This window comes from Montipora foliosa, chromosome 12, assembly GCF_036669935.1.
Source record: "Montipora foliosa isolate CH-2021 chromosome 12, ASM3666993v2, whole genome shotgun sequence".
NCBI classification, from domain to species: Eukaryota; Metazoa; Cnidaria; class Anthozoa; order Scleractinia; family Acroporidae; genus Montipora; species Montipora foliosa.
In genome coordinates, this window is record NC_090880.1 from 18942838 (window position 1) to 18954815 (window position 11978).

Sequence of the window (11978 nt, forward strand, 5' to 3'; positions counted from 1 at the left end):
GGGTACGAACGGTTTTAAAGTCAAAACTGAAAATGACATTTTCATTGTTATATGCTCACGTTGTCGTCAAAACCTAAAATTTGGTGATTTCACGTTGTTGTTTTGTGAAGTACGGCAAAGAAATGCACGGAAATTCGTGTTGCACGTGCAGCACGGGCCTTTTTCCTTTTTCAACCAATAATATTCTTGCTTTGTGGCGTTGCCGTAGCCGTAGCCGTAGTCTTTGCTAAAACTCCCTGTTGTTTTTTTGCTGACGGCGGCAAAGAAATGGACAAAAGTGAAAAACGCACGTGCAGGGCGTGCAACGCTATTATTTTTGCCAAATGTGTGATGTTCTCGTTGCCGTCGCCGTTGTCGTTGCTTAAAGTTCCCTAATACCGCCATAGCTCTGCGCAGCAGGTTACTGTTTGATTCCGTGCATGTGATGAATTTGTGTCGCTCCTACGTGACATTCTTTCGTGGATTTATAACAGCAAAGCTGTCTTCAGTTCCTATGCCAAACTGCTCTCCAATCTCTTGTTTCAGTCTCAGATGGTAGGTCTAGCGGTCCTTTTCTTCTCTACAAAGTTGAAAATAGGACCTGCCGGCTTCTTCTCCAACAAGTAACTGCTGAATACCCTGCCACCTTTTTTAGCACTCGTCGGCGTTCTCTAAAGAAGTCAGAATACAATAGCTGTTATTCTTATGCAAATAAATGGCGGGGTATTCAGCAGATTAGCTAAAATGATTTTCAATGCTCATCGAGTTTCTTGTATTTGTCGCTGACATTCACGCCAAATTCGAGTTCCCTTGGTGCAACCCACTGAAGATTGCTTGCCATGGTGCTTAGCGCTATCGAATCCCACTGATCTCAGACACCATGATGATGCAATAAATTCGAAGAATGATTCTTTATTCAGAAAAACAACACTAACCAAAACCTTACAGGTCACTAGATACGACAATCAAATCGACGTAACAACCGATATATTACAATGACCCTTGTGTTTCACACAGATGTTATTCGCCTCAGCTACACTTAAAATTTTCTCTTTTCTCTTTTCTTAATTTTATCTTTTTGCTGTTATAACTCTTACATCAAAATTGTAGACCATGCATGCATTAAAAAAATAAAAAATACAAAGAAACAGCATCTCTTTACTCCTTGGCCTTCGAGCAACATGGAGCAAGCTCAATGGGCGTTTGACCCTTAAATTTTGTGAAAGAGCTTTTCTTTCAACCCGCAACGGCAAATTTTTGAGGATCGAGAAAAGGTCACGCGTTTGATGCACACTCTTTTATTTTCATTTGCGACCCCTCGAAAAATTGACCTCGGAAAACTTTACAAAGGTAACATTGGTTTGGACATAAATTCACAAAAAATCAACATCGCTTCAACATCCATCTCTAGATCTGGTGTCGAAAGCTCTATTCACGTGGTGAAAGTGGATATGATGGTGGCAGTCCGTAGTTCATTTGTCATATGTGGAGTGACTGAACACCCCGGGCTGAACACAATGCAGTCCTGGTTTTATGTAACATTGGAGCAAGAACTTACCAAACGATACAGGTAAGCTGACAGAATAAGCTGGTGAACTTGAAAGAGATTTAAAGCTGTTTCTTCTCCAGCTGAACAAATCAAATGAAGAGTTAAAATGAGAAACCATGATTTTCCATCCAAAAACCCGCCCTTTGGAATGGTGAATTTAATGATTTATATTCCTGTACTTGTCCATCGTGTCAATGTTGTATATACATTTCACAAACTTTTTAGCACGACATTGAGATCAACAGACCAGCATAATTTTTTTACTCTCAGAAAGCCTTGTTTGGAATGAAAGCAAATACGGAACATTCTTACAAGCTTACGCAGTTGAGATTCAACAAATTCAAAGGTCGACCTTGGCAAGGGGTCATTTGAGTGTATCCGTTATATCAAACCAAATTTATGAAAAAATTTGTAAAAGGAATTTTTGAACCTTGTTTACGTATTTAGGTCTTTATTTATTATGTTTGGGAATTGAAAGACAAAGCTACTTGCTCATTGAATAACCGTGAAAAGTGCGTGTTGTTTCTACAACCCCAAATTATATATATATATATATATATTCCCCTGAGAGATATCAAAGGGCTGCTGATAATTGAACTATAGATTATGGTGTTTCGCTGTTTTTCAAGGCAAGACAGAACGATTCAGCTTCTATCTTCCAGCTTTAAAACATAAACGGATGAAAAACAAGCAAAACAGAAATACTCGTTAGCTTTCACGACTCAATGTGTTGAAACATCATTTGAAATCGCCCTTTGGTTCAAATGCGAGATAAAAAATCTCGTGACACGATTCGCTCTATTGCTATCCAGTGAAATGCAAATTCTACCTTAAGACTTTAATTTCTGTCGAATTTCACTCAGTCTTAGCTTCCGTTTGGTGAGGTCTTTTTCATATCTCGTTTCAGTCAGTGAAACAATTGTCAGTGGACTTTCTGGAAAAGAAGGATGTCACACGATTTTCGTCACATGAGAGGAGACTGGCCACGAAGAGTGCGAAGAATGAGGGTAAGCAAAGCCAAATATGGCGGAAGAGGAAGATCGCGTCGATCGTTCGGCCACCGACCAAAACGGGCCTTCTAATTTTTTTTTATACTTCTTCCAGCGCAAGGTCAGGAACTGGAAGATCACCCGATGTGTCGAAAATGCGGCATCGGCTGCGAGTCATCTAGTTGGCAGTACAGTCGTTCGGGTTTTTTTTTGGTATTGTACCGTTTCAGTAATCATATGGATAGCCGTTTTGATGTACGTGAGCTTTTACTACGCTTATATGCCAACCATGAGTCACATAAAACCCGTATTTCTTCATTTCAAGTAAGTGTGATATTTTAAATTTAATTTTCTTCTAATTTTTGCGTGATTGTGTGATGCTTGCCTTTGAAATTCGCCAGCTTATAACATGTTTTGTTTTGAATTTGAATATTCACGAATCATCTATTTGCAGTTCGCAATGCGAGAATTCCGTTGAAAAAGGCTTGTGTTCATTTCCGGAAGCTAATTTGTCTTTGAGTACTGGCGAACGGGTAAGTAATGTTTCTGTAAAAATTTTCTTGAAACCTTTTTCCTCCACGAGTGAAGCGCGTGACATGTTTTGCGAGGGCGTGAGACGTGGGATAACAAGTTAAGCTCGGTTCAAGCTTAGATAAATAACCTTTTGTGTTTTCTACCGAAGGGCCAATATATTACATTACCATGTTGCTTCATGCAATGTTTGTGAGAAAAATAACCCCCTCGATATTAGGTTTGTTAACCAGCCTTATCTTCTTTTCTTCAATGCAGCAGTTTAATTTTTAATTTTAAGGGTGTATTTTTACCAAAAGTTCAGTTGGAAACGATGGAGTGCTAGAAGAAGCGCAGGAAGACATATTCACGCTCAATTGAATGATCAACTTTTGTGTTCCAACATCAATTTAAAACCCAAGTTATGAGTGATTAACTTTTGTGTTCTACCATAATTTAAAAGCCAAAATTAAATCATTTTTTCCTTGTCCACGGTCGATATTCTTTTAGACACTAATGCGAGGTCAGCGATACAGAGTTTTCTTGGATCTTGATATGCCATATTCTCCTGTCAACGAGAGACTCGGTAGGCTTTTGTTATTACCTGTATGTCAGTTAAAGGAAGTTAAGCGTCAGTTTAGGCAAAATTGATTGTTTTTAATTTGAACCTCACTTGAACAGTGTGGCAACTGGGTTTTCCTTCTACTCCAAACAGCCAGGGCCCAGTTGTTCGAAAGCCGATTAACTTAATCCAGGATTAGCGTAAACTTTTTTCCATTTTTTCAACTTTTTGGTGAAAGTTTCTTTTGCTTATTTTTGTTTTTCAAGATTGACTTCTTCTATTGTAAAGTTGTGCTGAATATCAGCGTTGAACAGCATTTGGGAGTAGAGAAATATAATCCTTGGTTAATTTTTAATCTGGGATTAGCGTTAATCGGCTTTCGAACAACCGGGCCCAGGTTTTGAGAATGCACAGTGTTAGCTTTCTGGCACAATGCCAGTCAGCATGTTTGATAGTTCCAGAAGGGGTGCTCTCTGTTCATTGATTAGCCTATGTAGCTGGCGGGATTGTTGTCGCAGGAGGCAAAGGATGAGTGGTAAAGCTGCACAGAGAATGGGGAGAGATGCAGTAAATCCTGTGTGCTGTTTTTTTAATACCACACACTTTGAAATCCATGCAGTTAAGAAGAGCCAATCAGAGTAAAGCTGTAAGTGTCAATTTGGGCGTAAAAGTAAATATAGCAGCATGCACGGCAGATGAGCATTTGGAAAGCATGGAAAATGAAGATACGTCAAAAAAGAAAACTGTGAAACGAGGAAGACTGTCAACAAAATTTGCGAACAATTGCCATAGATTGTGCATGTAATTAATCTGAAATTGCAATTCAGAGATTTTTAAAAACGTCCTATTTATAGACTGAAAACTTGTGTAAATCAAGGGAGAGAATGAAGGAACTACTGAGTGACAATGTGAACAAGGGAATTAATACATTTCAAGTCAAGAAACTTGCAGTACTTTGAACATTGACGATTTGGTATCTAAGCAGACCATGGAAGTAAATCATTGATCTAAGTTCCCGTGTTGATGTGTTCATTCGGTTTGACGAGAAAGCTAAATTGATCAATTATTCTGAATTTGTCTGAAGGCAATTGGAAAACTCTTGCCAACTTTGTCTTGCAGCACTTGAATGTGTGAAGAGAGCTCAGCCACCCTTTGCCTCCAGGCTGATTCTGCGGCATATTCCAACTAGCCCACAAAGCTGAACTTTTGGTGGTGTCTATTATGGTAGCCTACATGTAGCTGTACCCCCCTCCCCCCTAAAGAAAAACGGAACGAGGGAAGGTGTAGGAAAAGCTGGCCCAAATCGTATTCCGTGATGTCACAGTAATTTATGCAATTTTGGAAATATTTTGTATTTCCGTTAAAATTGATGTAAACAAAGGCTTTGTATTTCATTGAATTTTGATTGTATTAGATATATATTTCTGTTCTTTGGAACTCATTTGCAAGTCAATGTCCTTTTTTAAGTGTATACTGTTTTTAAGAGATTGGAAAGGATTATGAGTGATATTTAGTCTTGAGTACATTTGCAGGCTATGTTATTGTATTGCTTACAAATTCACTCACTTCCCATCGGTTTCAAACTAATTTATTTACCCAAAGTATTGTTTGAAATTTGAAAATAGTTACAGATTAAGTCTTGATACGGATTCAGTGAAATAAGATAAATGACAGAGTAATATTTACCCAGGTGTCTTGTAGTAAATCCTTTCTGTAAGCAATGAAAGTTTGTCCAAGCTCGGAGTTAATTTGACCTCATTTGTGGAGACAAATAATCATCGTTTAAAAACAATACAGTTATACTGTCCTTACAAAACAGCAAAATTTGCAGCACAACCTTGAGGAATTAGAAAAATCAATAAGAAGCTCCTACGCAGCAACTTTCGAAAAAGTTGGCTTGTTTTGCGGTCAAAGGAATCACTTCCAGAAAGTTTGGTTTTCAGCACACTGAAGTGCCCCAGGCTAGTTAGTTACAGCCCATCTCCGACTCCAGATGAGCTAACTATTCACGTTCCTTTTGCACTGTTTCCTTCTTCACTGTTATCATCACCGCTGAAAAAGCAAGCAGAGTCAATGGTACAATCTATTTTCACCAATCTGTGTTCTCGAAAGAATTGACCAAGACAGGGCTCAAAGTTTATTTTTGGCTTTGGGAGCACTTGTGCTACCCAGTGTAAATTTCTAAGAATACTGCCAAAATTTTAGGCGCACAGCAGAAAATGTTAGGAGCACAGTTTAAAATACTGGGAGCACCTGTTCCAACAGAAAACATTATTACGTCATCTTCAGTTTTTTGTATTTTATTTTAGTGCCGTGTTTGTTGTTTTAACTTGTAAGGCTGACTTACTTTTCGTTTGAGACAGCAATAAAGTTCTTGTGGTTTTTAAATCATCTTGACTTCTCAATTTCAACAATTTATTATTTATAATATGTTATCATCATGTTAAAGTACATTCCTTCTCAATGTACACTTGTAACCAAAGAAAATATACTTGAAAACCAGAATAGATACACAACTTCATAATTGATAATAGACGCGTACTTCAATGATTTTATCAGGTCACCAAGATCAGACTTAATGCTGTCGCAAATGGCAAATAAATTCCGCGCATTTGGCGTTTTTTGTAAGCCGCTATTTCTTGCGTATTCCATTACAGGAATTCCGCTGTTGTTAAGGGCCTACACAACATGAAGCATGACGTGAGAATTTGGTCGCTAAGTAACCTATTTCTTTGAATCCCACTCTAGCTACTCGAATTCGTTTCACCCCACTCTTTGAAATTTGTATCTTTTCTTTTCTTGCTCGTTGGCTCATCCTCTTTAGCTTTATCACGGACTGAATAGTGATGCAGTATCATTCCAGGCAGATTTACTTGCTTTTGTAGAATGTGACAGCTGGCTTTTTATAAGAAAATTATTGAATACAAGACAATACAAGCATGATGACTTAACTTTTTAAACAATTTTCTTGCCTTGAAGAAAAAGGCTCATATTGTTAACCCACTCTTGACCTTCCACCATCACAAACCTTCAACATGCGCAATAAGCATGTTCTTTTTTCGTAGTCTTCAATTGCATGTGTCAGCGGAGTTTTAACAAAACAAAGTTTTAACAAAACAAAAGAGTATGGGATGGAATGAAACATCAATAGGAAAACGGACCTTCACCGGCATTGGGGGAATTTGTTGAGAAAACTGACGACAAATAAACTCACAACGATGAAAGGAAAATAATGTAACTTTATTATTTAGGGCCAGATTTTGTTATGTATATCTTTATAGCTGTTAATTGATGTTTCTGTTTCGTGACATACCACTTGAAGCACACAAGTATAGTCACATGAGAAAGCAGAGAGGCAATTCAGTCGCACTGTACTTGAGCTTTTCAGGCGTGCGAGTGCGATCACACATGATTCTTTAGGCGCACAACCAAAAATTTAGTCGCATGTGCGACCATTTGGTCGCTAACTTTGAGCCCTGTAAGAGTAAGTGACCAATGAGAAACCATTATACATTTTCTTGCAAAAGGCATGACATCATGGAATACGATTTGGGCCAGCTTTTCGTAGATGTTCTCTCCTCCCATTTTTCTTTTGGGGGGAGGGTACAGATACACGTAGGCCACTATTATGGATGTCGTACCTCAAAGGTGCCTGCATTAAATTTTCAGATTCACCAGATAGTAAATCTGCGAAACAATCACAATGCAGGTTCTTGCTGACAAAATTTATTCTTTTGTTAGAGTTAAGATCATGTATATCAAGCCTTTACCCAAACCAGTGGGTAGAATAACCATAACATCTTTGCTGGAAAGCGACTCCTTCACAGCAATCTTGTGCTCTTTCCTTTCCTGAGCCAAATTTCCTATTCTGTTTTAATGTTGAGATAAGCAAGAGCTTTTGATACACCTTCGATAGTGGACATACGTTGTTGATTTCTTGTTCCTTTTTCCAGTGGATGAAGGTCTCAAGTTATGTTCGATTGACATGTTTTTTGTTATCAGCCAATCAGAAATTCCTGTCCTCTCAGTGACCAAACCATTGAAAAAATCTAGGTTTTCTAGTAGGCGGGATCTCGCAGCTCCATTCACCATTCTCTGTGCGGGTTCTCTGCTCGTTATTGCCTCTCGCCAGCTACGCAGGCTATTCATTGACAGCTGTTGACAGCTGTTACCAGGCATACATCGTTTTATTATAGTGTTAGCTTGGGCAATTTCTGCACTTCTGAAAATACATGTTATATTAATCCTTAATTTTACTTGGCCCTGTGCGATTACCTAAGTGTGCTAAATACTAGCTAGCTTCTTTTAAGAAGCTAAAAGCTAAAAGCTAAAAGACTTCTCGATTTGTTATTGAAGTACAAAGCCTCATTGCTCCACTGCACCTTTTATAAATGTTGGAACTCTGAAGTTCGAATTCCAATCAACAATTGAGTTTTTCACTGCTGTCAATCAATGCAATGGAAAAGGCCAATGGGTCATATTCAGTGATGTGATTGGCTAAATTTGATCCGCTTTGTTAGTTTCTGTTTTTACTGTCATGGTAAACGTGATTGATGTCAATGAAAAATGAAACTGTTGAATAGATTAGAATTTGAACATGCTTTTTCAGAATATCCTCACCCTACAGAGATTCATTTGTTGCTGTATTCCTCAATGAAGTATGCAAATGTCACTTATGTCCAGGTTTGACCCTAATTAGATGCACGCCCAATTTTGACATCCAACATGAAGTGTCCCTTAAGTCTAAGCATTTGCTACCTATTTTCAACAATGAGGTAAGGGTAAAAGTTAGTGTTGGTTTTAGCTTTGGGTAAATGCAGCAGTTAATCTTTACTTAAAGAGCGGCATTTGGGGGACACTTTGTGACGTAAATTGTCTGTAGTCCGAGAAATGAGTGATGTTAGACTTGGCGAGAAGAGCAAGGGGACACTTCGTGACGCTTATTGAAATCCGGGTGCATGCATCTAAATAGAGTCAAACCTGGACATATCTGACAAATGTAGCACCAACTTTTAAAAATTAAATTTAGCTTAGTAAATTAAGGAATCTAGAAAGTTCACATTCAATAATATTCATATAATATCTCTCATCTTATGATAGGGATGTTTATGGTAAAGGTGACCTTATTTTCTGACTCAGGGAAGGTTTTGGCAACCTCAGAAAGATCGGTAAGGAAATGTGTTTAATCGAGATGTTTTCCTTGACAGGCATGTTTAACTTAACAGGCATGAACATAAAATTTTTGGTGTAATGAATGTTGACCGACGTTAAAGTGCTGCTATGATCAAAAAGTCGCTTTCTTTATTTTTCTTGAGATCTTGAAAGAGTGTGTTTGCTTAAAACATTTTGACAGGCAAAATTTTGAGCATTGACTTTTGCCCAAAGAGTCTTAATTTTGTCAGAGTAAGTTTTGGATTTTATGTTCCACCATTACTCAAGTTAAAAAGTGGCTAATTGGACCTCAGAGGATGTCATTTACTCACTGGCTTTAAATTTCAGTGACGTTGTACATGTAAATGTAGCTTATTATTAAAAATCTGAAAGGCTGAAACTCCCGTTCAGTGTACACATGCATTGCTTTCGTAAACTAGTGAGTTTTTGACATCATTTTCTCTTCAATCCAGCTCTCTCAAGATTTTAAAGTTAGTTATGGTCATGTGCTTCTGTGGCAGACAGGTCACTAAATAGGAAAATTCCAGCAAAAATAAACATGTACCTTTTTTTAAATAAAGGCTTAATACTTGGGAATATAATAGAATAGAATAGTAAAACATAGTTTTGAAATCCAAAGAAAAAGAAGAATTGATTTTTTGGTTGTACAGTGTTGTAGCACTTTATTTGTTTGTGTGGTTTTGAGATGCAGGTTTAACATTGCCATTGCTAAAAATGTTGGTCAACAATGTTACAACTTTTGATAGGAGCTGAAAGAGCACAGGCAATAAGATTTAAAGCTGCTAATTCTAATTGCATTGGACAAAGGAAAATGTATACTAATCATGGTGTTTGCCAAAATAAGTCACACGGGTCTCTGTCAATATATACCATTTGAGTTCACATTTTGGCTGCCATGTTGTGACATCTGTAACTGGAGGACTTCACCTTGATCTCATGGGAACCTAAATAAAGATGAGTTGCTTTGGAAATGAGTGCTTGCACAGTTGCATGGAAGCTCGTATTGCATGTGCTCTTTGTTGTTATGTTTGGCCATAAATTATTAGCCTGCTCTAGCGCTTGACTGATTTTGCTGTGATACTTTACTACCCATTGGCTTGAAAAAAGAAAAAGAAGAGTTAACTAACAAAAGTGGCTGTTTCTGTAGAATTCCTAATTGGTGCTCTACAACTGAACCCATTTTATTGATGTGTAATTAGCTCTAGTTGGATCCTCTTTTCCTCAATCTTTGCCTACCTCACTGCATTGCAGAAAGCTTGCTATATGCACCATTTATTCCCTTGTTTTTAGTGGCTGGCAAGTTGACCAAAATAATAACAAAAACAGAGAAATGGAACTTGTAATAATTTAGTTGTACAACCCTTCAATAAGAATTGGTTAATGTTTAGTGAATGTATATCAAGGCTGTGTATCCCACAGAAAGTTTGGAGGGCACTTGAGAATCATAAGGCATGGCTGAGGTGCAGTCAAGAGCAACTCTGTCTTCTTAATAAATTCCTACATTTTGTGAGCTACCTCATGTTTCATGTCATGGAGTGCAGGGGTGGTGAGAGGACTTGCCTCCCACCAATGTGGCCTGGGTTCGATTCCCAGACTCAGCATCATGTGGGTTGACTTTGTCGCTTCTCTACTCTGCACTGAGAGTTTTTCCTCTGGGAACTTCGGCTTTTTCCTCCCCTCAAAAACCAAAATTTGATTTGATTTGCATTAATTTGTTAAATTTCAATTTACAGTGTCTCCAATTAGTGCTCCAGTACTAGAAGATTAGACACTTAGATAAACTAACTTTCCGTTCATTTTCCCCTTTTTCTAAAAGCAAATAGAGCGGTTTAGTATCAATTTTGATTATGAATGAAAGGGCCCTGTGTCGAAAATTAGCCAAATTCTGTGACTGGGAACTTTCAACCAAAATCAAGCGATTCAAATGTAAAAATAACTACTCGAAACATTGAAAAAAGGTTTGAATAAAACACCAAATACAGTAGAAGGGAAAAATTGAAGAAGATTAAATTCAATTGCAATAAAAATATTATTGCTGTGGTTTTCTAAAAACTGTTCGGCTTTACAGTTTTTCAAAGTTTATCTCAGTTTGTTGTTTGCAACTTAAATCACAATGTCTGTATGCTCAACTGACATTTTTTGTCACAAAGCTGCTTTTATTTGTGTTTTTTAAAAGTACTTTGGGGTGAACATTAAGTTGCATAGCAAGTATGGGGGAATAATCGATAAAACTACACAAGACATTAAACTGCACTGCCATGACACAGCCCCTTTGACTTATTGCTGACTGTTTTTCCTCAGGGAATGCTGCACTACCAGTCCTCCCTCTTGCAATCTCTCAGTACAGTCTTCTACTCGTTGCCAATGGTTTTGGGGATCACTGAGGAGAAACAGACTGTAGAGATAACCTTATTTGAAAAATATGTGGAGGACTCTGTAAGTTAAATATTTGGTTGCAAGACAACTGGCAAATATTTTGCATGCTCAAGGCGGGGAGAAGAGTATGGTAGCATTTATAGCCCCAAGGGGTTTCGATAAAATTTGAATGGGGGTGGCTAGTTTAATTGACTAGTAAGAGTATCTGATTGTTGTCATTGTCAAATTGAATTTTAAAGGGGCTATGTCATGCAAGATGATGCAAAATTTCATGACACCCAAATGCCCAGAAAGTGGAATAAAACATTGCTGCGATGACCACGTAAAGCTGTTAAACAACATAAAATAAATACAACAAATGGAAAGAGAAGCATGGATGGACACAAATGGACAAGATTGAAACAGATTCTATTTGGGTAATCTTGAAAAACGTGACATAGCCCCTTTAATCTCATGCAGGTTTGAAAGAATCTGTCCTTCGATACTTCAATTTAGGGGAAAATGTAGCTGACTTCTTAGAGATGCTCAGTCCGTTAGCTCAAAGCAGGGGGAAGAGTATGGAGCATTAGTCCTCATTCATTCCCTATCCCCTTTAGAGTGTTTGTAATCAAGAAAAGGAAAAAAAACAATTTATTTCCTGACAGTTCGAGCCCCGCTAAAAGTTGCCTTTCGACAGATGTGCACAATCATTTCCATAAAGGTGTCTTTTTAACATAGTCGGCCTTAACTTTTAGTTTTACTACTTTTTTTGGTTTATTTTTTTGTTACTGTTTGTTGGAGTCAGGTGGCGGAAGGTTACCTCCTTCAGTTTACTTACTCCCTCACTAACTTATTTAGCCGC

At 37.8% G+C, this 11978-nt stretch overlaps 1 protein-coding gene across 2 annotated transcripts in view; it reads left to right on the top strand.

Moving 5' to 3' along the window:
• Positions 1-1417: 1417 nt before the first annotated feature.
• Positions 1418-11978, top strand: part of LOC137979450 (uncharacterized) — a 19070-nt gene continuing 8509 nt past the window's right edge. The window contains exons 1-7 of one of the 2 annotated variants that reach the window (XM_068826707.1): positions 1418-1549; positions 2436-2535; positions 2633-2841; positions 2972-3050; positions 3538-3613; positions 8690-8757; positions 11063-11197. In XM_068826707.1, the coding sequence (XP_068682808.1) occupies positions 2476-2535; positions 2633-2841; positions 2972-3050; positions 3538-3613; positions 8690-8757; positions 11063-11197 (627 nt within the window). In that variant the 5' untranslated portion in view covers positions 1418-1549; positions 2436-2475. The other variant, XM_068826706.1, reaches the window with a different exon arrangement.